Source organism: Ornithorhynchus anatinus, chromosome X1, assembly GCF_004115215.2.
Source record: "Ornithorhynchus anatinus isolate Pmale09 chromosome X1, mOrnAna1.pri.v4, whole genome shotgun sequence".
Classification (NCBI taxonomy): Eukaryota; Metazoa; Chordata; class Mammalia; order Monotremata; family Ornithorhynchidae; genus Ornithorhynchus; species Ornithorhynchus anatinus.
In genome coordinates this window covers 11133106-11160314 of record NC_041749.1, presented here as the reverse complement: position 1 = coordinate 11160314, position 27209 = coordinate 11133106, and the positions used below count along the sequence as shown (strand labels likewise).

Genomic DNA, 27209 nt, shown 5'->3' with positions numbered 1-27209 from the left:
CTAGGTTCATCGCCTCCTCTAGGCAAACCATCCCCAGTAACACAGCCTCAACATTGCCAATGTTCTACCGATTGAAAAGGGCCTCTTCCTCCACCCCGCTCCCCTGGAGGTCATCGTTCACGTGATGGCAAAAAACATAAATGCATGCAGCCGAAAGATTTTGTTCCCAAAACCCCAGAAAACGATTGGAGGCTACAAAAGAAATTTGAGAAAATGGCTAAAGCGTTGGTCAATCAAAGAGCAGCCATTGGTAAGTTGCGGAGAAGAGGTTTGCTCGAGCTGAGACGTTGTTGGGAAAGGACTGGAAAATGACGTCCATTAGGGTCCGTCGAGGTCCCGCCCTGGCTCCACGAACTTGCAAAAATACTGTCAAACAATACGCTGGCAAGTGTACTAAGCTAGAGTGGAAGCTTGATGATTCTTTGTTAATGAGGCGTCCGCCCTTGATTCTATTTACTGCGATTAAGCTGTCTCGTCTTTGTCCATCTGTCTCCCCCGGATCAGACCGTGAGCCCGTCGATGGTCAGGGATCGTCTCTGTCTGTTGCCGAACTGTACATTTCAAGCGCTCGGTACAGTGCTCTGCACGTAGTAAGCGCTCAGTAGATACTATTGAATGAATGAATGAATGGCAGATGGTGATGGGGAGACCCAGCCCCTAAGACCTCAGAGAGGTAGTGCCGGCTCTTAAAGTAAAGTAGGGTAGTCAAGCGTACTGAGAGCAGGGAATGGATCGGCAAGAAACTACACGGAGACTAATTATAACGATGGTACTTAATAAGCGCCGGCGTAGACACAAGATAGTGAGATCCGACTCAGTCCCCGCCCCTCATGGGACTCACAGTCTAAGGGGGAGGGAGAACAGGTATTTGAGTCCCATTTTGCGGCTGGGGAAACTGAGGCAGAGACGTTAAGTGACTTGCGCGAGCTCACACAGAACCTGCATCTCCTGATTCATTCATTCATTCATTCAACAGTATTGATTGAGCGCTTACTACTTCTAATAATAATGTCGGTATTTGTTAAGCGCTTACTACGTGCCGAGCACCGTTCTAAGCGCTGGGGGAGATACAGGGTCATCAGATCGGCCCACGTGAGGCTCACAGTTAATCCCCATTCTACAGATGAGGTGACGGGCACAGAGAAGTGAAGTGACTCGCCCACAGTCACACAGCTGACAGGTGGCAGAGCCGGGAGTCGAACCCACGACCTCCGACTCCGAAGCCCAGGCCCCTTCCACTGAGCCACGCTGCTTCCCACGTGCAGAGCACCGCGCTAAGTGATCGGAATGGACGATTCGGCAACAGACAGAGACAATCCCTGCCCGACGACGGGCTCACGGTCTAATCGGGGGAGACGGACGGACGAAAACGAGACGACATCATCGCGATAAATAGAATCAAGGGGATGGGCGCCTCCTTAACAAAATAAACAGGGTAATAAAAATAGATGCAAATGAGAATAGAATATATACCGATGAGAATAAAAATATTTAACTTTGGTTTCTCTGACACCGTTTTCTGGTTTTCCTCACACCTCTCTGGCCGCTCCTTCTCGATCCCCGTCGTGGCTCCTCCCCCGACACCCGCCGCTCAACACCGGGGGTCTCTCAAGTCTCAATTCTGATTCTGAGTCCTGTGCCCTTTCCACTAGGTACCGCCTCCCTAAAGTGCTTGGACAGAGCTCAGTACAGTGTTCTGCCCTTAGGAAGCTCTCCATAAATATCACCGATTGGGAAGGAGCCTCTGGAAGGTGTCCCTGAAATGCTTTTGAAGGCCTAGCGATAAGAGAAGATACTTCGTAAGGTACGTTTTTCAACGTCTGGGGATGGTTCTGCAGGTCCCCCGGTCGCAGTTCAACATAGTCCTGAGGAGGAACGGTCATTTTTCATCTCTACTTCCGGTGGAAATATGGGCTAGACGGTCTGCCGAGAAGCTTAGGTAGCAGGCTAAGAGGAAGAACAATCTTGAAGGCGTGTTCCACGTTGTCAAGGGCCTTTCAACATTTTCCATTGGAATGCGAGGTGATGATAACGATGATGTCGGTATTTGTTAAGCCCTTCCTACGTGCAGAGCACCGTTCTAAGCGCTGGGGGAGACCCAGGGTCATCGGGCCGTCCCACGTGAGGCTCACAGTTAATCCCCATTTTCCAGATGAGGTCACTGAGGCCCAGAGAAGTTAAGTGACTTGCTCACCTGCACAGCTGCCGAGTGGGGCAGAGCTGGAATTCGAACCCATGACCTCTGACTCCCAAGCCCGGTCTCTTTCCACTGAGGCAAACCCCTTTTCCCTCCAAACTCTGTTGCCCTCTTTGCTTAGGTGAAAAGAGTCAATTGCATTTCCTTAAGGGTAGCAGGATCGTGGTTCAGTGGAAAGAGCCCGGGCTTGGGAGTCAGAGGTCATGGGTTCGAACCCCAGCTGCGCCACTTAACAGCTGGTGACCGTGGGCAAGTCGCTTAACTTCTCGGTGCCTCAGTTACCCCGTCTGTAAAATGGGGGTGAAGACTATGAGCCCCACGTGGGACGACCCGATGACCCTGTATCTCCCCCAGCGCTTAGAACGGTGCTCTGCACACAGTAAGCGCTTAACAAATACCGACATTATCATTACTATTATTATTACAACAGACGAGGTTTACACAGGCCAGCAATCCGCAGAACCTTCGTAAACGGCGATAACGTGGCGGAGAAGAGACCTGTCTGGCACTAGTTTCTCGGCAGCAGGAGCGGAGTCTTCGGTCCGAACCCGCTCGGGTCGCCGTCACTCCCAAGTGGTCTAGTCACAATGGGGCCTTTTCTCATATCTCAAAGTCGCAGCCACATATGGCCCACAGGAGTGCACTTCAAACGCCTCAGTTTGCGGTTTTAGCAGACTGCGCTTTCTTAATTATGATGTTACTTGTTAAGCGCTTACTACGCGCAGAGCACTGTTCTAAGCGCTGGGGGAGATCCAGGGTCATCGGGTTGTCCCACGTGAGGCTCACGGTCTTCCTCCCCATTAGACGGATGAGGTAACCGGGGCACAGAGAAGTGAAGTGATTTGCCCTCGGTCACCCAGCTGCCAAGCGGCAGAGTCTGCATTCGAACCCGTGACCTCCGACTCCCAAGCCCGGGCTCTTGCCACTGAGCCGCGCTGCTTCCCTTAATGATCCGAAGTTATGGTCTCAATCCCTCTATTACACCTTTCGCCCCCATTCTAAAACACACATTTTAGCCTATTTGGTGAGCGATTTTTATGCTGGAATATCAGCAGGCAAAGGACAGCTTTGACATAAAGTTGGAGCAGAGCTAGCACAACAACGGTGGAATGACACGGCCAGGAAGGATCTCTCTGCTCATTCTACCTCCGCTAGTGAGATTTCACCTTGCCAACTCAAAATGGAGGAACGATTCTCATTAACATCTCTGTCACGCAATTAAAGATTAAACAATTGCCTTCAGTGACCAGCCGGGACGGGAATGCGAAAATATTGGATTACTTTAGATTTAAGTAGCCCCGTTCAGGCTAACGACTTTCCATCGTGTTGTCCTTTTCCATCTTTTATGACCCACGAAACCAGGTATAACTGCGATAGTCGTAGAATGCTTACGACGACAGTAATAATGGTGATAACTGCGGTATTTGTGGAGTACCTACCACGATGATGATAATAATAATGGTATTTGTAAAGCGCTTACTACGTGGCAGGCACTGTGCTAAGCGCCGGGGCGGATACAAGCTAACTGGGTTGGACCCAGTCCCTGTCTCCTTCCCCATTTTACGGATGAGGTAACTGAGGCCAGAGAAGTCAAGTAGTAATAATAATGATGTTATCTGTTAAGCGCTTACTATGTGCCAAGCACGGTTCTAAGCGCTGGGGAAGATACAAGGTAATCAGGTTGTCCCACCTGGGGCCCACAGGCCTCGTCTCCAATTTACAGACGAAGTAGCTGAGCCACGGAGAAGTGAAGCGACTTGACCGATTGACTGAGCGACTCCCAGACTCCCAGAACTTGTGTGCATACCTGCCATTTATTTATTTATATTAATTTCCGTCTCCCCCCAGCCCGTAAGCTCATTCGGGTCAAGGAATGTGCGGCTTATCGTTGTCGTACTCTCCCCGGCGCTTGGTACAGTGCGCTACACGCGCTGCTTCTCTTAATGATTCAAAGTTATGGTTTGGAAGGCGCTCAATAAGTCCAATTGAATGAATAAAGGAAGGAAGGGAAGGGAGCTCTTCTTTCTTCTCTCTGCCTCTTCCTCCGCCCCAGCTTCTGACCTAGATGCGCGAAGCCTGAGTTTGCAGTCTATCCCACAGCCTCCTTCCTGAGGAGGAAAGGAAGGGGTCATGAGTTCGAATCCCAGCTCTGCCACCTGTCAGCTGTGTGACTGTGGCCAGGTCACTTAACTTCTCTGCGCCTCAATTACCTCATCTGTAAAATGGGGATGAAGACTGTGAGCCCCACGTGGGACAACCCGATCGCCCTGTGTCTACTCCAGCGCTTAGAACGGTGCTCTGCACACAGTAAGTGCTTAACAAATACCATCATCATCATCATCATCATCAATTGTATTTATTCCCCCGATCAGACCGTAAGCCCGTCAAACGGCAGGGACCGTCTCTATCTGTTGCCGGCTTGTTCATTCCAAGCGCTTAGTACAGTGCTCTGCACACAGTGAGCGCTCGATAAATACTATTGAATGAGTGAATGAAAGCACTGTTCAGAAGAAGACAGTTTCCACTCTTCGCCGTCCCACGCTCCTCCTCCCACACGCAGGGCCACCGTCTCCATTTTCCCCATCTCCGCTCTCACTCCCGGGTAGAAGGCCTGGAGCTAATCCATTGCTCAAATGACTCAGCGGGTAAGTTTGGATTTTTTTTTTTTTTTTTTAAGTTATATGGCCGGCTAAGCCCTCTTCAAACCGAAGCGGTCGACCATGCGCCTGCAAACGCGTTTGGCTATAAAGGGAATATGAATTTTAAGTGTGCGTTCATCTCGACGGCAATCAGTCGCTCTACATTAAGCAGAAAAAAGCCACTCGGTGATCTAGGCGCTCCAAGACGCCATTTACGTTCCAAATACAAATATTTTCTGTTACACATGAGTTATGATGAAAACCGCACTCTCGGGCAATTACGAGTTCGGTGATTTAACCGTACGCCGACGAGGACATCTACGGCGGTTCTGTCGGGCCATCGCCGCGCGCTTGTTTTGTTCACCGAGGTGACGAGGGATAACAGCTGTTGGACTGGCACCCGTTGGGACGAGCGCGACCTTGTTGTTGCCAACTTTTGACATCCTGAGCCAAGGACAGTTATCGTAGCCGTTACAGACAATTTACACACCTGCGGCGGGAAGTAAGGGCACCTTCGAATCTCTGTAGGCTCATCTGTCAAGTTATTTAGCCTAGGGAAAGACCCTTTTTGAAGATAGCATCCTATCTCACTGGATACAGCAGGCGGGAACAAAGGGAAATTATTTAGACGGACGCTTAGAAAGGGAGTCATCCTTCAGGAAGCGTGACAACTTCCTTCAATCTGCGATAACAACGTTCACATACCGGTCTTACTAGAAAACATAAACGGGGATTTTCTTTTCTCTTTCAGCAGGGATGATTCATCGGTAACACATTTCATAACTTATCCCGGAGCCATCTGACAGCCCATAAAGTGATAACTCTTCCGAACGGGGCCGCAGCGTAGGGCGCAGAGAGAGTGCTGGAGTTCCGGATCCACACTCAATTTTCAGAGCTATTAAAATAACATCCACTCGAAAAACGCCGTCTAGGCGGTGCGGTACAGCCGGGGAATGTTAATATTAAGATGAGAGACGAAAAGAGCGAGAGGTATTTTTTTTTTTCTTCGTACGGGGGAGGGAACGAAGAGGGGGCAGTGGGTGACGCGACGAGAGCCCGAGGGGAGAGACGGGGGCAGGAGAGGAGAGAATCAGGAGAAAGGGAGGGGGAGATGGCGGAGAAGGGGTGGAAGGAGGAGGAAAGGTAAGGAGTAGGTAAGGGAGAAGGAAAGGGACGGGGAGAGGAGACGGGGAGAAGGAAGCGGGGAGGAACGGGTAGGGAAAGAGAGAGAGGGAAGAGATAAAGGAAGAGGGAAAGGGAAAAGTAGCGGGAGAAGGGAGGGGGAAGAAGACGGAAGAGAGGTGGAGGCAGAGGAAGAGGAGGGGGTTGTTTATCGGGAATATTCTGCTTACATGTACTCTTTTCTGCGGGCTGGAAAGATCCCAACTTCACTTCCAATTCTATTCCACTCGGCCATAAGTCCCCTCCGGTTGGATGCCACCATTCGGTGGCGCCTAGACCTTCACGACTCTGCTCTCCAGAGCTGCCACGGCCAACATCGAGCCCTTCCCCGTTTCTCCCCATCAGCCCCTTTCTAGAGTCACGGAGCCGCCATTATGATACGTGAGTATTTATACCGCTGAAGCTGCACCGTAGTGGAAAGAGCGTGGGCTCGGGAGTTCGAAGGACCTGGGCTCTAATCCCGACTGCGTGGCTTGCCTACTGTGTGACCCTGGGTGAGTCACTTCACTTCTCTGTGCCTGCTACATCATCGGTAAAATGGGGATTCAGACCGAGAGCCCCATGCGGGACGGAGACTGGGTCACGATTACCTTATTATCTACCCCAGTGCTTTGAACACTTAACATAACTAAATCAGAACTTATCTTCTCACGTAAATCTTTTTTTTTTTTAATTTGTTAAGAGCTTACTATGTGCAGAGCACCGTTCTAAGCACTGGGGTAGATACAGGGTCATCAGGTTGTCCCATGTGGGGCTCACAGTCTTCATCCCCATTTGACAGACGAGGTGACTCGCCCACAGTCACACAGCTGCCAAGTGGCAGGTGCGGGATTCGAACCCGTGACCTCTGACTCCCAAGCCCGGGCTCTTTCCACCGAGCTACGCCGCTTCACATCCTGCCCTCCGGTTGACTTTCCCATCACTGTAGACGGCACCACCATCTTCCCTGTGTCACAAGCCCAGAACTTTGGCGTTAACCTCATTCCATCTCTCTCATTCAACCCACAGGGCCAGTTTGTCACCATGTGAGCTCGACCTTCACGACATCACTAAACTCTGTCCTTTCCTCTCCAAACTGCTGCGACATTGAGCCAAGCGCTTATCCTATCCCACCTTGATCACCGCAGCCTCTGAGTTGACCTCCTTGCCTTCTTTCCCTCCCCTCTCCAGTCTATACTACACTCTGTATTTATTTATTGAAGTGTAGGCCGTATGGATATACATGCAAATACAGATCACTTTTCGAAAAAAACAAAAAACAAACATTCATTCCATATTTCCCCACTCCTCGAGAACCTCCGATGGTTGTCCACGTCAAAAAGAAACCCCTCATTCATTCATTCATTCATTCATTCAATCGTATTTATTGAGTGCTTGTTGTGTGCAGAGCATTGTACTAAGCACTTGGGAGAGTACCATATAACAATAAACAGTCACATTCCCTGTCCACAATGAGTTTACAGTCTAGAAGGGAGGAGACAGACATTTATACCCAGAAATGAGATTACACTTACGTACATAAATGCCGTGGGACCGGGAAGGGGGAAGAGCGAAGGGAGCAAGTCGGGGCGATGCAGAGGGAAGTGGGAGATGAGGCAAAGCGGTTCCGAAGGGGGACGGGGAGAGTAATTGTCGGATTTGAAGAGGCAGAGCGTTCCGGGCCAGAGGCGGGACGTGGGCAAGGGGTCGGCTGGGAAACGGGCGAGACGGAGGCAAGGTGAGAAGGTGAGCGCCGGAGGAGCGGAGCGTGCAGCAGCGAAGGAGACGGACTGTGCAGGTGATCCAGGGCTGTGGGTTAGCGGTACGAGACCGACGAAGGGATAGGGGAGCGAGTGAGTTAAGTTCAGGAGAGACGGTGGTGTTGAAAACGTCTATTGGGTAATTTGGCTAGGGAGGCTAAGTGGGGCATGATGAGTTGAGAAAATTAGACCACCTGGTCCCCTCCTGTCTCACCTCGCTGATCTCCTATTACAACCCACTGCGTTCGCTTTGATCCTCCTATACCAACCTTCTCACTTTAATCCGTCTCGTCTATCTTGCCGCCAACTCCTTGCCCATGCCCCGTGTCCGGCCTGGAACTTCTTCCCCCTTCATATCTGCCCTACCATCACTTTCCCCACCTTCGAAACTTTATTCAGATCACGTCTCTTCCAAAAATAAGTCCTCCTATCACCTACTCCCTCTCCCTTCTATATCACTTATGAACTTAGAACTGTATTCATTAAGCGCTCGATATTCATCACGCCCTCAGCCCCACAGCCCTGAAGTTCATAATTCCTTTTAACGTCTGTCTCCCTTTCAAGACTAGAAGTTCCTTGTGGAACCGTCTACCGACAATGTTGTGCTACACCTTAAGTGTCTTGTACAGTGCTGTGTGTATAGTAGGCATTCAATACCACCGATTAATATGGAAACAGAGAAAACTGTGTGAATGACTCAAATCATTATTAACAAACTTCAATTTCGCGGTTTTGTACAGCCAGCCGAGCACTGATACACTACGTTTCTCAAGGTCCTAAAGCTAATAAGAACAAAAAGAGTGAAGTATGAACTACAATGTCTATATTAAAAAATCGAATATATTTTTCTCATAGAGAAAAAAAAACAAACAGCTTTCCTCTTCGGGGAGAAATATCCACTCATAAAATGGCCTCCCTTTGGCCATGATTTTCATTATCACTCTAATAATATGCTCAGAGCATGTTGTGGAGAAGTGACAGGTGAAATTATGCTCAGCGCGGGTAGTAATAGACTCTCTTCGCGAAGTCCCCTTGGGAACTTCCGTACTTGAAATAGCATCCTGCGATCATGAATACCCACTGCTCCCTGACACGTACCCTCTCTTTTCATTAAAAAAAAAATAAGCAAACCTACCGATGGGACATCTGAAATGCAAAAGTCCAGCCCAAGCTAAACCCCAGGAGTAACTGATCCAAGATACTAATATCCTTTTGACTGATCTACTCAGGAGGTTCATGCGTCGTGCTGACTTTCACTCCGAGTGCCTCCCGTAGGGATGCTGGTAGAATTCCACGTGGAGACAAAGAATCACGCATACCCACCCGAAAATTGGGGCCTACTCTCTCACCTCTTCCACGATATAAGACTCTTTCCCAATCACCTTCTCTATCCCATGCAACCCTATTAATTTTGGAGCAGGAGGTGTGCATCCATACCTATATTTTTTTTCAGCATACCTAGCAGATTGTGTACCTTCCGTACAGATTAATGAATAATAAAAATAAATGTTTGATCTGAGAATAAGTGAGAAGGGGAACACAATAATCACAATGATGGTATTTGTGATGTGCTTATTAGGTGAAAGGTACCGTACTAAGCGGTGGGTTGGATATAAGCATATCGAGTGGGACACGGTCCCTGGCCCATGTGGGGCTCAGAACCTCAAAAGCAAGCACCTCGGGTCCCATTTAAACACTTACACTTGAAAGTCCTTCACTTATTAGTGGAGGGCACATTTTCTTGGCAAAAATTTCCAATTTAAACCAATTTCCATCGCTGTCAGTTCCATTACTTCCGGCGAATACGTTTTAATGCTATAAATAATACATCTTCTCGGGGACGCGCGGTGGATTCTAGCTTCCAACAGCTTCTTTAACTTCGGCGATAGGATCGGATTCGAGTTTGATTTCGTTTGAGAAAATTAATTTCAACTCCATTCTTCGGAGTTCGGAATTCCACATTTCAGTGGGTACTCACCGTTCAGCAAGTAACTGTTAAAAGACATTTCCCCTTCACTCGGTCCTTTCAACGATAAAACTGAGTTATAAGCAACATCCGGGGAAGCATTAGGAGCTCTTACGCTTCAGGAAGCCTCATCTATCAGAATCCATTTAATAATGATGGCACGTTCTAACTACTTACTATGCACTAGCACTGTGCTATTCATTCATTCAATAGTATTTATTGAGCACTTACTATGTGCAGCGCACTGTACTAAGCGCTTGGAATGTACAAATCGGCGACAGACAGAGACGGTCCCTGCCCTCTGACGGGCTCACGGTCTAATCGGGGGAGACGGACAGACGAGAACGATGGCGATAAATAGAGTCGAGGGGAAGAACGTCGCATTAAAACAACAGCAAATAAATAGAATCAGGGTGATGTACATCTCATTAAACAAAATAAATAGGGTGATGACGATATATACAGTTGAGCGAACGTATACAGTTGAGTGGACGAACTAAACCATTTGCACAGATCAATCGACTGTATTTACTGAGCGCTATGTGTAGAGGACTGTACTAAGCGCTTTGGGGTGTACGATATAACAGAGTCACTAGACCCGTTCCCTGTCCACGACGAGCGGTTGCCGAATTTTACTTTCCAAGTACTCAGTGAGGGGTTCTGCACACAGTAAGCACTCAATAAATACGATTGAACGAACAAGCTGGCAGTCTGGGGTGGGGGGGGCGTATATTAATGTAAATATAAAGGCGACCCAGGAATGTGGGGGAGAAGAGGAAATGAAGGCTTCGTCGGGGAAGGCCTCTTGGAGGAGATGTGCTTTTTTCAAAAGCAGAGAGATACAAGATAATCAGATCAGACCGAGTTTCTCCCCCACCTTGAACTCCCTGTCTAAGAGGGAGGGAGAACAGCTTTATTATCCCCATTTTACAGAGGGAACCGAGGCACAGAGAAGTTAAGTGACTCGCCCAAGGTCACACGACAGGCAAGCAGCCGAGTTTGAACTAGAACCCGGGCCTCTTGAGTCCCAGGACCAAGCTCTTTTCACTAGGTCGCGTTCCATTGGATAGCCAACTGTACAGAATTGCGAAGGACGGGTAAACAGGCGTAAGTGTCAAGGAGGAGGCGTGCTCCGCGCTCAGATTCACGTCAGTGACATGCCCCCCTCCTGAAGACGTAGGAGGAAAGAAGAGCGAGACCCTGGCCCGACGGTGAAACGATCAGAGCCTGGAAGCGTGGGAGGCAGCGTGGCTTAGTGGAAAGGACCCTGGCCTTGGAGCCGGGAGAACTGGATTCTAATCCAGTTTCCATCACCTCCCCGTTGCGTGACCTCGGGCAAGTCACTTAACCTCTCCGTGCTTCTGTTTCCTCGCCTGTAAATGGGGAGGAAAATATCTGTTATCCCCTCCCTCCCTATTAGACTGTGCGCTCCAGGCCGGACAGGCACTGCGTCCATCAGATTATATCCTGTATCTGTTTACCTTAATCCTTAGCATGGTGCTTGGCACAGGCTAAGTGCTTAAAACCACGATGAAGTGACGATGATGATACAGAAAGAAGGCAGGCTGGAGAATGGACACGGTAGATAGTGAGATTACTTTTCTCTAACTACATGGTGGCCAGCTTCCGGTGCAGAACTATCATCATCATAATAAAAATGATGGTATTTCATAATCGTAGTATTTATTCGGCGCTTACTATGTGCCGGGCACAGTACTAAGAGCGCCGGGTTGGATCCAAACAAATCGGGTTGGACACGGTCCCTTTCCCACGCGAGGCGCTCAGTCTCAATCCCCATTTTACAGATGAGGTCACTGAGGCCTAGAGAAATGAAGTGACTTGCCCAAAGTCACACGGCAGATACATGGCCGAGCCGGGATTAGAACCCACGACTTTCTGACTCCCAGGCCTGTGGTCTATCCACCACCCCCTGCTGCTGCTTCGCTACCACGGGCAGCTACCTAAGGACTACCTAAGGTTCCTAAAGTTTAGACTGTAAGCACTTCGGAGACAGGGAACACGGCCACCAAACCTGCTCTACTGGAATGAAAATAATAATGTTGGTATTTGTTAAGCGCTCACTATGTGCAGAGCACTGTTCTAAGCGCTGGGGGAGATCCAGGGTCATCGGGTTGTCCCACGTGAGGCTCACGGTCTTAATCCCCCTTTTACAGATGAGGGAACTGAGGCCCAGAGAAGTGACTTGCCCCAAGTCACACAGCTGCCAAGTGGCAGAGGCGGGATTCAAACCCATGACCTCCGACTCCCAAGCCCGGGCTCTTTCCACCGAGCCACGCTGCTTCTCTGTACTCTCCCGAGCATTTACTAAAGTGCTCGGCACATAGCCGGCGCTCAATGAATAGGATTGATTAAGGGAGGTCCTAGTCGATACATCGCCCACGGATGTCCGGATGCATTAACAGCTGCCCCGTTGGGGACGCGAGGTCACTTATAGCGATTCCCCCGGGCCACCCGTTGCCTCCGGACACCTTCTCTTCCCGGGCTACGGAGAACGCTCCACGCTTCCCAGAGCCGAAAGGCATTCCCGCAGACGGTGGAAGGGGGGACAGACATCTGTAAACAGCCTATTTGCTCTTCAGAGGGGAAGGGTCTCAGTTTGGAATAGGTGGGGTACTTTAGCTGCTCATTTGTTCACAGACACGTAGCTCCCCTTTTCTTTCAAATCCCCAAAGAGTCTTGTGTACTCTAAATCCGATCCATTTAATTAGTTACCGTGCAGCAGAGAACGGTATTTCCCCTTGGGTTGCAAATCAGTTCCCTGTTAATTACGCTGCGCATTTCCTTGCTCTTAAAAAAAATACAGATCACTCTTGCTGCCAGATTGAAAAATTCAAGAGGAGAGAGCAGATGTCCGAAAATCAAATCCCCCAAATCCCTTGAAAATGCTCGTGTCAACCCACATTACTGTTCTCAGATGACTGAGAACTAAGTCTCACAGTCAGGGTGCGTAGAACCCTTAGTGGGGGTTGAATTCATCACAAGTGAAATATGCTCTGTGGTCTTAGCCTCCTACCTAGTGAATGTTTATCTGGATTATAAAACCACAGCATAGGTCGGCCCCATTAACATTCTCCGTTCAAGAGAAGCCTGAGGCATTTTCGCAGACCAGAGATACATTGGCCGAGCGGTATGGGAAAGCGCGCCCTAGAACCACGATTCTCTAGGTCCCGGCCGAGACCGCCGCTCCGACTTTGAGTAACGTTCAAGTTGTCCGGCATTTACCCGTCATTAATTTTAAAAACTGAAACCCGAGTTTGATAGATTGGTTTATATTTCATAAACCCCGCGTAAAACACTGATAGATGAGCACTTAAAAGTTTAAAACAATATTTTTTATACAATCCTACTGACCTTTGTGACTTCCTCTGTTTTCTTTGATTTCCAATGGGGTTTGATCTTTCGGTCCTCCAAGTTCTGTCGTACGCCATCTCCATCACGCCTTTCCTTTCCGTTTTTAACACCTAAAACTCAAGGGCACGGAAGCTTAATTATAACTCAAAAAAGGGCAGAAGCCTAAAGAGACACGAGTAAGGCAAAAATTAAAGACTTAATTTCCGTACCCAGGTTACCAATGACGCTATAACGCTGCAGGGGTGTTGGGTTTTTTTTGTTTTTTTTTCTTTTTAATTAAGCATAAGCCCTCCAAGAGCAGATAGTCCCCCGATCGAACGACGGATTGTATCCTCCTCAAGGGCAAAGACTGTGCTTTCTGTTTTCGCCGTAGGCTCTCAAGCACACTCCAAAGAGAAGGCACTCGTTAAATAACGAGAATCGGGATGGGGAAGGTAATGTTTTCATTCATTCAGTCAATCGTATCTACTGAGCGCTTACTATGTGCAGAGCGCTGTCCTAAGCGCTTGGAATGTACAAATCGGCAACAGATAGAGACAGTCCCCGCCCTTCGACGGGCTTACGGTCTAATCGGGGGGAGACAGTCCCCGCTCTTTGAAGCAATGATCTTTCCATCCGGTGAGGTAACCCACGAGAAACGACCCCGGTCGCAGACATCTTTATTTCTTTCCGCCACCGCTTTTTTTCTTTTATTTCTTTCCACCAACTGAGACTTCTGGAGTGAGTTTAAAGAGAGATGGGCGGGGGCCTCAGGACAGAGGCAGGGGAAAAAAGAGAATTCTAATGATAATGGTGGTATTTGTTAAGCGCTTACTACGTGCAGAGCACTGTTCTAAGCGCTGGGGTAGATACAGGGTAACCGGGTTGTCCCACGTGAGGCTCACAGTCAATCCCCGTTTTACAGAGGAGGCACAGAGAAGTGAAGTGACTCGCCCACAGTCACACAGCTGACGAGTGGCAGAGCCGGGAGTCGAACCCATGACCTCTGACTCCCAAGAGAAGGATGAAGCAAAGTGGTGAGAGGAGTAAGACCAAGATTACATAGGATTTCCAGAAAAAGAGAGGGGGCCACAACTTTTGAGGGGGCCTAGACGTTGAGAAGGATTAGGAGGGGGCAGAATTCCATTTGGCAAGAAGGTGGTCGTTGGTGATCCGGAAAGTCATTCTCAGCGTGATGAACTGGGAGGGGATTGCATGACAGAGGGGCAACGACGCCACTTTTTGAACGGAAGTAAAGGAAGCGGGTGTGTACGATCTACGGCGTCAACTCTCCGACTCTCTGTACGACCTTCCCGGATAGCTACTCGTCTCACGAGGTCTTTACGGACAGCAACGGAATGACCGAAATGAATTCTGTAGAATAGAATGGGCAGTGAAGACGCAGAGCAGTCCATTCACATCACATCGCCTGTGGAAAGCGATCTAAGTATCGTCAGTGACGGGCAAGGCGTCCGATCAAGTCTAAATGGTACAGTTTATGGCTCAGAAAAACACTCGAAGTGGCCGGCATTCTACTGCTTAATTTCCAACTCACTATACTGTTCTAAAATTCAATTAAATTTCACTGTACGTCGGGCAAAGGAGTAGAGTATTAATTAGGGAAAATCCTGGGAGCGGAACCGGAAGGGACCCCTGGAGTTTCCTTAGCCCTGCTCACTCTCTGCAGGGGGTGGATCCATATTGTCTATTTTCTTTTAAGTGATCCAGGTGCGAGAACTGCTTTGGAAACCTGTACAAGTGTCATCACGAAGCTTTTTTGACCCAGATGAACTTTCCCCACATGAAATGTGAGTCCACTTGATAGCTCCTTTGATCCTCTTCGGACAATGGGGAACCGCTCAACATTTTCCTTGTAAAAAGGTAATTTGCTTGAAGAAGTCAATTCCCTTAGCTTTTTCCTTCTCCGCTCTAAAAACTCCAAATCCTTTTGTCTTTTCTCTGGGACCTATTTTCCATCCTTGGGAATCCACTTCTTCTAAAATGAAGGGGTGGCGGTCTCGCAGAAGCCAGTGCTTACAGGCTGGTGTTTAACCGCCGTGAGAACGCACACTTACTCAGGCACAGAAATTCTTTCTTCCGACGCCACGGCATCCCACGTGCAACAGGCCCGTGTTGTCGGACAAACGCTCCTGAATTCTCTATCAACGCTGTAGCCAAACCGGGTGGCGGAAACATGCTATCTGGCAGAACAGGATGCGTTTCTTCTCTGGCCTCACTCCAGTTTTTCTATATCCTTTTAAAGTGTTTCAACCCAAAATGGGCAATTGATTCGCAGCAGCGTCGAGCGGAAAAAGATCATTATTTTCTAACTCTTACAAGCCACTCTCCCATAAATGCCTCCTGGTGCCACGTTGGCTATTTTTAAAGCGGCACAGCCATGCCAGCTAACTTCCCCTCTAGACCGTAAGCTCGTCGTGGGCAAGGAATGCGGATGATGCTATAATTTACTCTCCCGGGCGCTTGGTACGGTGCTTTGCACATAGTAAATGCTCAATAAATATGACGGAACCAATGAATTAGACGGTAAGCTTGTTGTAGACAGGGGACATGTCTACCAGATCTGTTATAACGTATTGCAAGACTCTCTGCGCACCGTATCGACCCTTAGAATCGCACACGTTAAGCGCTTAACACACGCCGTCGTTACGACGCACTCAATAAATACGATCAACCGTCCGGTTGTGAACAGCTATCGATCAAGATACACACAGCCAACCTTATACTGACCTATATTTCCCATCTCCCATTTCAGGTCTTAAATGAATTACCTTGAACTTGACCCAATTAACAATTATCCTGTTTGCGCATGACCGGTCTTCTAAGATATCGCAGTGCTTTTAAATTTCATTCCAAGTATTAGCTACCCACTGAATTCGGGATCGATCGATCGCATTTACTGAGTGCTTACCGTGTGTGCGGAGCACCGAGCTAAGCGCTTGGGAAGGTGCGCTACACGAGAGCTGGTAGACACGTTCCGTGCCCACGGTGAGCTTATAGTCTATAGGGGTAATAATCGGCAAAAATCACGTGCCAAGATTTCCCTTGCCCAGGTATCAAGGTTCATTTCATCTACACAGAGTATAAGCGTTACCGTTCCGAAGAATACAAGCCCCCCCGGCGTAAACACGTTCAAATATACAGATTTCCACCGATCTACCTCATTAATCATCATACGTCACTTTGGAATCCCTTACCCTAATTCCAATAGTAATGTTGGTATTTGTTAAGCGCTTACTACGTGCAGAGCACGGTTCTAAGCGCTGGGGTAATGATAATGACAATAACGTTGGCGTTTGTTAAGCGCGTCCTATGTGCAGAGCACGGTTCTAAGCGCTGGGGTAGATACAGGGTGATCAGGTTGTCCCACGTGAGGCTCACGGTCTTACTCCCCATTTGACAGATGAGGTCACTCGCCCCCAGTCACACAGTCGCCAAGCGGCAGAGCCGGGATTCGAAGCCATGACCTCTGACTCCCAAGCCCGGGCTCTTTCCACTGAGCCACGCTGCTTCTCTTCATCAGGTTGTCCCACGTGAGGCTCCCAGTCTTCATCCCCATTTTACAGAGGAGGGAACTGAGGCCCAGCGAAGTGACTTGCCCACAGTCACCCAGCAGGCAAGCGGCAGAGCCGGCATTCGAACCCACGAACCAGGCAGAAGGTCGACGATAAAAGCAGTTGAGAGGAAATACTAGGTACACACAGATTTAGCGATTCTGGGTCCCAGGACGGGAAGGAGGTGGGAGAGGAATAAGGGCAGTCGGAAAACATGAGCAAGAAGCTGGGGCTGCAAAGCCCCTCTCTGCCCCCCCCACCCCTTCCCCTCCCCTCAGCTAAGCCCCCCTTTCCCCCCCTTTCCCTCTGCTCCTCCTACTCTCCCTTCCCCTCCCCTCAGCACTGTGTTCGTCCGCTCAATTGTATATATTTTTATTACCCTATTTATTTTGTTAATGAGGTGTACATCCCCCTGATTCTATTTATTGCTATTGTTTTCGTGCGGCTGTCTCCCCCGATCAGCCTGTGAGCCCGTCAGTGGGCAGGGATTGTCTCTATCCGTTGCCGAATTGTCCATTCCAAGCGCTTAGTACAGTGCTCTGCACAGAGTAAGCGCTCAATAAATACTACCGAATGAATGAATGAGGAAGGATGCGGGTCCGGGGAGTCAGACTAGAGACACTCTCCCGGCGGAAGAAGAGGGAGTCACATACCATCCCCGGGTCAGTAGGTCTCAAACCTTTGGGGATGTCAGTTGCCGTGCTTAAATGAAGCAAAATGATAAAATGAAGGAAAATGGACTAAAACGACGAAAATCCAAGAAGATCGATGACACAGCAAGAACTGGATCTCGTTTCTCGTTTCTCATTCAGCTAGTGCCTCCACGTGGCTGTTCGCAAACCACGGCTCGATTCGATTCCTACTTTCCTCCGAACTCGATCCCTGGGGTGATGCCGGAATTGTGGTTTTTTTGGGGGTTGTTTTTTTTTTTTTTTACCACTGACTGCGTCGAGCAGACGTGCCGGAAGATCCCTCTAGTAACTCTCGAGCAGCGTGGCCCGGTGGACGGAGCGTGGGCCCGGGAGCCGGAACGGCCCGGGTTCCAAACCCGGCTCCACCGCTTGTCCGCTGGGTGACTTTGGGCAAGTCACCGCACTTCTCTGTGCCTCGGCGTCTTCATCTGTAAAATGGGGATAATAATGTTGGGATTTGTTAAGCGCTCACTATGTGCAGAGCACTAAGCGCTGGGGTAGGTACGGGGTCATCGGGTCGTCCCACGTGAGGCTCGCAATCTTCATCCCCATTTGACAGATGAGGGAACTGAGGCACAGAGAAGTGACTTGCCCACAGTCACCCCGCTGACAAGTGGCAGAGCCGGGATTCGAACTCATGACCTCTGACTCCAAGCCCGGGCTCTTTTCCACTGAGCCACGCCGCTTCCCTAAAGACCGTGGACGGAGACCGTGACCCCCACGTGGGCCATGGACCGCGTCCGACCTGATTATTTTGTATCTGCCCCAGCTCTTAGGACGGTGCCCGACAATAGTAAGCGCTTAACCGATACCATTGAAAAACCCAAAGAACAACTCTCAAACACGGGGTTTGTCCTTACAGTTTGAAGAAACTGCCTCTCAAAAGAACAAACAGCAGACCGAGGTCCAGGTCAGCCTCCGTCTCTCTCAAAAAATTCCGGGGTGACCGTTCATTCGTTAGCATTTACTGAGCGCCGACGATGCGCGGAGCACCGTACTAAGCGCTCGGAACGGACAGTTCGGCAACAGATAAGAGACGGTCCCCGCCCACTGACGGGCTCACGGTCTAATCGGGGGAGGACCGGTCTCTCCCCTCCCCAATTTTCCAACGGGGCCGGAGCCCCGATAAAGAAGTCGCCCCGACTCGCTCCCTTGGCTCTACGCGGCACTTGTCTACAAATGCACATACGTACAATTCTATTTATACTAATGCCCGTTTACTTGTTTTGATGTGTAGATATCTATAATTCTATTCATCTGTACTGATGCCTGTTTTCCTGACCTTAGGGTAAAATAGGGATTAAGACTGGGAGCCCCATGTGGGACTGTGTCCGACCTGATCGAGCTGTATCGACAGAGGGGATCGTGGATGGATGGACGGCCGATCCTTCCTGGCCACTCAAGGAAGGCCCAGTGGGGAAAAAGAAGTCATCCCTAAGTGTGAGACTTCAGGATCCGGGATGCCCTTCATAGACAGGCTCCCGTAGAGGAGAACGAGGTGGAGATGGACTTCCTTCTAGGCTGGGATGGTAAGATCTGCAACGCCACTGGGTGGAGAGGGAAGGAGAGCGCCATTCTCCTCCCCGGCCTGGGCTGCGCAGCTTACCCGGAAGGGTCCCGGAGGTCGCCGCGGCAAGTTCATTCATTCAATAGCATTTATTGAGCGCTTACTACGTGCAGGGCACTATACTAAGCGCTGGAGCTTCCCAGGAGGGAAACTAAAGGGGGGGGGGGAATGACTGATCTCTACTACTGTACTAAGCGCTCGGGAGAGTACAAGATAGTAGAGTCGACAGAATGATCCCTGACCACGGGGAGCTGACGGCCTAGGAGACGACGCGTCGTCGTCGTCGTCGATGGCATTTATTGAATGCTCTCTGTGTGCAGAGCACTGTATTAAGCACTTGGAAGAGTACAATACGTCGGCGTTGGTAGACGTGTTTCCTGCCCACAGAGAGATTAATAATAACGATAATAATAACGTTGGCATTTGTTAAGCGCTTACTACGTGCAGAGCACTTTATTAGCATTGGGGGAGATACAGGGTCATCAGGTCGTCCCACGTGAGGCTCACAGTGAATCCCCATTAGACAGATGAGGGAACCGAGGCACAGAGAAGTTAGGGGACCTGCCCACAGTCACACAGCTGACGAGTGGCAGAGCCGGGATTCAAACCCAACGACCTCTGACTCCCAGGCCCGGGTTCTTTCCACTGAGCCACGCTGCGTCTGGAGAGCTTACAGTCTAGAGGAGCGGACAGACGTTAATACGAATAATGTGTAATATATAATTTGTCATATTGTACACAAGAGCCGCGGGGCGGAGCGTGGGATGAATATCAAATGCCCACAAGTCACAGATCCGAGAGCGTAGACGACGGAGAAGGGAGAGGGAGCTGGGGAAAAGAGGGCTTAACCAGGGAAGGCCTCTTGGAGGAATGTGACCTTAGTATCTCTGAGCACCCTTACCGGAAGAGACGTAGAAATGCAGGTCGCAGGAAAAACCGAAGAGAGTAAGTACTGTAGGTTACTTGGCGTCGGGGAGGGGAAAGAGCAGCAAGAGATTCGGTAATCTAGACGTTAAGACGAACGTACGCGAGAAGTCATTAGCTTTCTATTCGGATGAACAATCTCACAGTCCCGGGGTCGGGAAGCAGCGTGGCTCAGTGGAAGGAGCACGGGCTTTGGAGTCAGGGCTCATGAGTTCGAATCCCAGCTCTGCCACTTGTCGGCTGTGTGACTGTGGGCGAGTCACTTAACTTCTCTGTGCCTCGGTTCCCTCATCGGTAAAATGGGGATTAAGACTGTGAGCCCCACGTGGGACAACCCGATTCCCCTCTGTCTACCCCAGCGCTTAGAACGGTGCTCGGCACATAGTAGGCGCTTAACAAATACCAACATTATTATTATTATTATTAAGGTACACACTAAATCCCTCGTTCATTTCCTTTCCCCTAGAAATGCTGGGCTATATTGTCTCAGAGACACGTAAAACACAAAGAGGTTTCCAAATGGAAATGGGCTTTCTTTTGAGCTCATTTTCCCCAGGTGGAGTCGTCTTTTGCTCCAGTTTCTACTTCCAAAAGACCTAGTTACGGCATTCAAACGCAAGAGGCCTATTTTCCAAACGACTTAAAAACTCTCTCCTACAGGGTGGTTGCTTCTCTGACATGAACTACCCCGACACTGCCGCTGTCATGCATTTATTCCACACTTTTAAATAGGAGCACCTCGCAGACCCAATCAGAACATGAGTCTCTCCATCCTTAAGTTTTTAAAGTATTTACTCAGGCCGGAAGAGAGTTAAAATAAAACATTTATTTCCAAAGGTATCAATACTTGACAAACGGCGTTACAATCACGGAAGTTGAAACAAAACTTCTCACTTCATGGAATTCAAAGTTTTTTAAGTCCCTTATTTTTCTTATCAACATATGTGTACTTTTACTCTTTGCCTCAACTCACTGAAGGACACAGATATGACCTAGGAATAAATGTGTAACATCACAATCTTTTCCAAAGCACAGGCTTTGGGAGGACAATACAAAGATTCCACAGAACATTTCAAAAGCTGTAGACGGAAACATCCGCAAACTTTAGCAGCGGTCGGGAGTTTTGAAAACTTCCAATTTTTCTCTTAAATCCAGAATACTCCTCGTATTAATGCAGTATGTTGTTTAACCCACTACAGTCAAGATATTCCCTCAGGGTCCCTGCCACTTTCTTTTCTTAAGCCCCCCCCCCAAATCCATCAGCACAGTTGCCAGGTACTAGTGGATTCGAGCTAACAGCTGATCCGACGGGAGACAAGAATTCAGAGAGCCGAGTTCTTTTGCAGGGGAAGAAAGAGAACTTGTAGATCAAGAGAATCACTGGCAAGAAAACAGCATTTTCTCTTCGAGTGCTAAGGTGACTCTTGACAGATTTTTTTTTTCCCCGTCTCAGTCTTCCCAATCATCAAGTTTTACACTTTCACGGCGGTGGCTTAGGCCAAGCGTCCACACGGAACTCAAAAGGTAGGTCCTCGGAGTAAAACAGCCACCGGCTCTAACGGTGGAACAGGAGGCCTGTCAGAGGAATTTTTCTCGTTACCACTTCGGCAGTGAGAAATTACGATTTTCAGAGATCATCCGATCTATCATTCCCAAATGGAATCCGGACCCCAACCTCAGATACGATCACTTTCCTGATAAGAAACAGACTCTACTGATTTTCTTGATCCTTTTCGCCACATTCGTAGGTCGGCGTGGGATACTTCCCTCGTCGAAATCTTTCGTAACGAGCTTCTCCTAGGTGTCTGTAAGGTGACAGGGTAGGCTAATGAAATGCCGATAACGAAATCCTTGCTATAACGGGCCCGGTTCTCACTGCCTCTATTACCTAGGACCCAGTGCATTTTCCGAGAGGGGAAAGAACCGGGATAAAATGGGAAGGATTGGCTTACGGAGAGAAATGCGGTAAACGTAAAGGTCAACGGCAGTAAATGTTACGGGTGGAGAAACGCGATATGTCCGATAAACACATTAGAAGGCAAATTTTTTTTTCTAACTACGGCTCTTAAATTTCCTATTTATAGACAGAACTCTTTTCTGAAATCCTGTCGATCTGGTGAGAACAACACACTCCTGATTCATTTAACGGATCCGAAAAAACTGATCTCTGGAGCAGTTGATCGTCTAGGCAGATTTACAGCACATTTACCCTCTCCCCAAAATCTCGCATGCAAAAAAGAAATTATTCAGAGGACAGCGACGCATGCCAGTTGCTGTTCACTAAATCGGTCAAACCCGAGTAGCCGACTATACTCTACCGACGTCATTCTGTGCTCCACTTTCATCCAAAAATTTAACAGAAAAACCTGTGCCTTGGCAATTACACATTTTTCCTGATTCCTATCTCTGGCAAAACTATTCCATGATCTGGGAGGTGACCCCTTCAACTGGATACGTGCCATTTCTAACACTGCATTTGGGGATTTTTAAAAATAACGCTCTTAACAATTAGTTTCAAAATTTTTCTTTGCTCAAAAAAATGGAATATCATTCTTTTGTATTTTCCCCACTTGACCGCGATTCTCAACTGCCACCCTAAATCCAGCCCCGGACTGTACGTTGAAAACTTTCTTCGGTGGTTTCGGGGGAAAGTAGTTTCTTCTACCAAGATAGATGGGTGAAGGTAACGTGAGGCCGGTAGGAGAATTCTTTTAACGACAAACACGCAAAAAACTCTTCGCTGGTGGAAAGAGACGGCCTTTCGGTCGCCTGACATCTCGCTGCCCAGCTGGCCACAGCGACATCGGTAAGACGCTCGCTATACGCAAACTCCCCCGGGATCCAACCCTGAATCGTCCTGGCCATCGAGGTCCGGTTTGGGAAACGATAAAGACACCGGTATGATTTTCAAAAAGAAAGGATAACGGTGCACAAAACACCACTGTCGAAATACCTTAGGGAACCCGAACCACGGACGTAACGCTCGCCAGAGCTATTCTGTAAAATGAAAGCTCTACTCTTTTCCCGAAGGTCGCCCTATCATCCCCATTTGAAAAATTCAAATTAGTGGAGTGAAAAACCCGAGTTAAAGTCTTACACGTTTTAGTCAGATTTTCTTGCTCTCTTCTGAATAAAACAGGTGAGTCACAGTCTGCTGAGGCAGCTCTCCCTAAATGCTTCCCACCCACTGGTCAACTGTAACCGGCTAAGAGCGAGAAGAAATGAGAGATGTGGGAGGAGGAGAAGTGACATTCCCAGGAGCCAGCTAGATAAAGGACTTTCACGTTTCACAGTAGAGAATCAGAGAGTATTTTCAGAGGGGCGGCGCTACATAGAACCGGTTTTCTAGGCAGTGTCCAAGAGGTTAAATGACCAGAACCCTCTCGTCCAAGGTACCTTCGACACCTTCCGCTGTCTCCGTCCCCTCCCCTTCTCTCCACTCCAACCCAACGGACCAAACCGAAGACTCCCCGGTAAAAGCGGAAGAGCTTCTCGTCCTCGCCCACGGCCCGATGCCGCCGTGGGCCCGGCCGCTCTGCTGCGGAGGGAGGAAGGCGGGACGCAGCCTCGGGGTCGGTCCGGGGTGATATAAACCCTGACAGGAACAGGAGGATTGGGGCTGGTTCCACTAAACCTCTGACTGAAATTAGCGAGCCAAGGCGCTCCGGCCTGAAGGGACAGAGTAACAGAGAAAATACAAAATGACTCATCTCAGTTTTGCCTGGCAATTTATCTAACCATTTGCTGCCTGAATCGGTGGGAGACGGAGGGACCCTATAAAACGCCCGCACCATCCAGTAGCGTCACTAGAGCCCAATTCATTTATATCATCTAGCTTTTTTTATTGTCAGAGGAGCAACCAGGCCCACGTTACCTAGAATGACAAAAGGACGGGGAAAAAGAGATTCACATACTTTGAACACACGTTCTGGGTTGGCTTTCCTTTTCTTCTGTGGATCCCTCCACATCAGAGCCATCTTTGAAAGGGAGTCTATGTTCTTCAGTCACCTTGGCAGTCGGCGTTTCACCTTCCCCAGAGCTGAAAGTCTCAGAATTAGCACTGTCTTCTTTTTCCCTTGTTCCGGCCAAAACCGACGCTCTTTCAACAGGATGTGGGTTTTCGGTAATACGTCGTTCCACGCTGGGGAAGGCGTCAGGGCCTCCGTCCACGGAACCGCTCCTAGGCATCAATTCCCCGGGACGGAGGCGGCTATTTTTACTTCTAGTGCCTGAGTCTGTCTTGCTCTTGATTTTCTCAGGGTCAGATCTGCTGGAACATTCAGGAGTTTCTATCGCCGTGGGTATTCCCCTCTCCGACGCAGGCTCCGCGACTAAAACTCCTTTCCATTTTCCAGGTTGATGAGGCTCGGCGTCGCGTTCCTCTGCGGGACCGTCACTCACTTGGTCTAATCTAGTCTTCTTCTTACATACCTGGGTGGCTTCGGCCTTACCTAAGAGACTCTTTCTCTTGCCCCTGAAAAGACTTACTCTTTGAGTTAAACGGGGTGGACCGGGTGATTTCTGCTGACGCCCGGGCGCGAAAACGCTCGAAATGGGTGCTGTCCTCTCATTTAGGTTGGCAGGTGAAAAATAGTCATCGTACGAAGCGTCCTCACTGTTGGACGTCTCACTCCCGGATTTACTCTTCAACTGGGACGGGACTTCGGATGCCCCCTGATGCAGGATCGCCGCGGTCAGTTTCATACTAGGCCTCTTCCCCCTTGATTTTTCTTTCGCACCAAGTTCATCGGAAGTAGTGGGTGAATTGATGCGGGGCCAACAGTGATTCATCTTATTTGTCAAATTTTCGGGGATGGGACCCTTCGCCTGCCGAAAAGGATGGCTCTTTGGGGTGGCCGCACTTGGGCCTAACGGATCGCGGTCAACGAGCGTTCGCTCAGACATTCCTTCTGATCGTCCCCTTTCCACATTATGCAGTTCAGTTACCAGAGTATGTTGCGAACCCTGCTTTTCCTTCGCTATCTGCTCTTTCGTCCGTTTTGGCGTTACCCGACTCGGATCGGTACTGGATGCCGCTGAAGGCTTCTCCCTTGGGTTCAAGTCGGAAGTAGTGACCCGAGCACCACTCTCAACCTCACGGCTGCCGCTGACCGATTTCTTCCGTCGTTCGCTTTTAAGACTTCCCCGCAAATCGTCGGAACTGGAGTTTGAATCATCGACAACGGGATCTTCTGCAAGATATGAATAAAGCAAGCCACCATTGATTACAAGGGAAAGAAAGACAAGAGTCCAAGGTAGATGGGGGACGTCGGTCAGTTTTCCGGTTTACCCTGCAACTTCACGGCAGGGAGCTTATCCCCCTTCCCCACTGCCCACTTCCGAATGGAGAACGGACGACCCCAATAGGTGGCTTAAAAGGAAGGACCAGGATCTAAACAAGTTGGAAGGTCTGAGGAATATAACCGAAAAAGCTAGAGTGCCACTGGAAACCCTCACACACCCTCTTAAGTAAAGAGAGGATTCGGTTAGTTTCCTGGAAAAACACTTAGGTGCATACTATCGGTCGATCAGTGGCATTTATTGAATGCTAAGTACAGAGCACTGTACTAAGCACTTGGGAGAGTATGATAAAATATAATTAGCCGACACGTTTCCCGAACCATAACGATTTTACCGTCTGTTACGATCGATTTAGTTCCAGATACGCTAAAAAAAAATGCCCCCCCCACAAAACCCACAGCCTTTTATATTTCTATTATACAATCTTCAGCCGCTGAATAACTTCAAAGTAGGTTTCAGGCCTATTTTGTCTTCAGCCTCTTGTCTCAATTATCTGACTCGCCGACTCCAGAACGAAGCAATCGACCTTACAGTTTGCGAGCAAGAACCCGATCTTACTTTTCGGGTGGTCGCAGTGGGGACTTCTGTTTCCAACTCAGAAAACACAGGCGTGTACGTAAGCGTTGCGTGCACACGTGCGCTCACGCTCCGAAGGATCAGTCGACCAACGCTCGCCGTGTAAAGAAAACGATACCAGGTGCCTTGGAAGAGAGCTATCAGGCAGGAATGTCACAAATCCCGTACACGGTGTTGCCCCAGAGTGTGCTTCAAGTGGAAGTTTGAGGCCACTCCGTGCGAAAAGATAAAACGGCTACCATCTAATTTCTCCATTTTGGATCTTTCCGGTCTCGACGATAGACATTTCTGTTTTCCGTCAATGCCTCGAGACCCTTCGTTTCAGTATCCCGCCCCCTACCCTATTAACGCGTTCCATGTGTTCCTCGGATACTTTGATAAAACAGCATTTCCTTAATTCTGCTTTTGCTCCCAGTATCGCACTGTTTGAAGTGAACACAGAACGGTTTATGTAAGATCACAGGGGGATGGGGAAACAATTGATACTGTGCCAGAAGAGCCAACTCCTGGGGGAGAAAAAACCCCAGGAACACAAAGAGGTTTGCCTCGAGTGGTTTCTCATGCCCTCTTTCCAGTAGGATTCTTGAATTCTTTTAAACGGGGGGAAACCAGTCGTTTTTCCTCTAAGTCATTCACCCTTTAATTGATTTCCTCGTGAACCAGTTGAGATGGCCCTGATGTAAGGAAACGTTTGAGAACTCTTCCCCTGTGACCTACGAGACCGAGGCTGATCTGAAATTCGTTCAGTTTTATCTGGAAATCTGTACGCCGACATTACGAAACGTCGGTTTCATCTAAGTGTTTGTTATTTACCTGAATGCACAGTGTTAACTGAAATATCAAAGGAAGCTCCACGAGCGGGGGAAAGAGAATTAAAAACAGACTCTTCAGACATGTGGGATGCTAGAAAAATGAGGTTTAAAAGATGTGCTACCTTGGAATAAAAACACTCTGCTCCGATGCATCTAATGTTTTACATCAATTGATATTCAAAACAAAATATCTCACTAGATAGTGTTCAACCATCTTGCTGTGCATCACATACCTTTCAAGACTAAATCGATGAATTTTAATAAATAAATTTTGTACCGTAAATTCACCATTACTGGCTCTAATGCCATACTGACAATACAGCAAGTATAAAGAACTGAAACGCCACTACGATCGGTTCCTAACGGCTAAAGGGCAAATACTGCTGCGACCATAAAATAATCCATTTATGATTCAGTACAGCACAGAGCTGTCACACCTTCGGGCAGGAAGCAGTGTTGAAAAATCGTTGGCCCCTAGGAAGTTTCAAATTGTGTAACTGCAATTTCCAGGTTTCATCTAAAAAAATGACCCTACCCCAGGTCTCTCATGTCCAGGTGGCCCCACCCCTTAACATATATGTAAACTGCAATTCCAGTGTCAGCGCTGCATTGATTAGTAATTTGTACCCTTCATTTCTTTCCAACTCTCGTCTGACCCGCATCCGGAACAGCAATCCATTCTAGGAGGAAA

At 48.8% G+C, this 27209-nt stretch overlaps 1 protein-coding gene across 2 annotated transcripts in view; it reads right to left on the bottom strand.

Moving 5' to 3' along the window:
* The window catches only part of MCPH1 (microcephalin 1), a 269454-nt gene that overhangs the window by 215843 nt on the left and 26402 nt on the right, over window positions 1–27209 (bottom strand). For both annotated transcript variants that reach the window (XM_029051630.1, XM_029051638.2), the window contains exons 7-8: window positions 23744–25021; window positions 13096–13211 (exon numbers count right to left, since the gene is read on the bottom strand). In XM_029051630.1, the coding sequence (XP_028907463.1) occupies window positions 13096–13211; window positions 23744–25021 (1394 nt within the window). The remainder of the gene's footprint in view (window positions 1–13095; window positions 13212–23743; window positions 25022–27209) is intronic.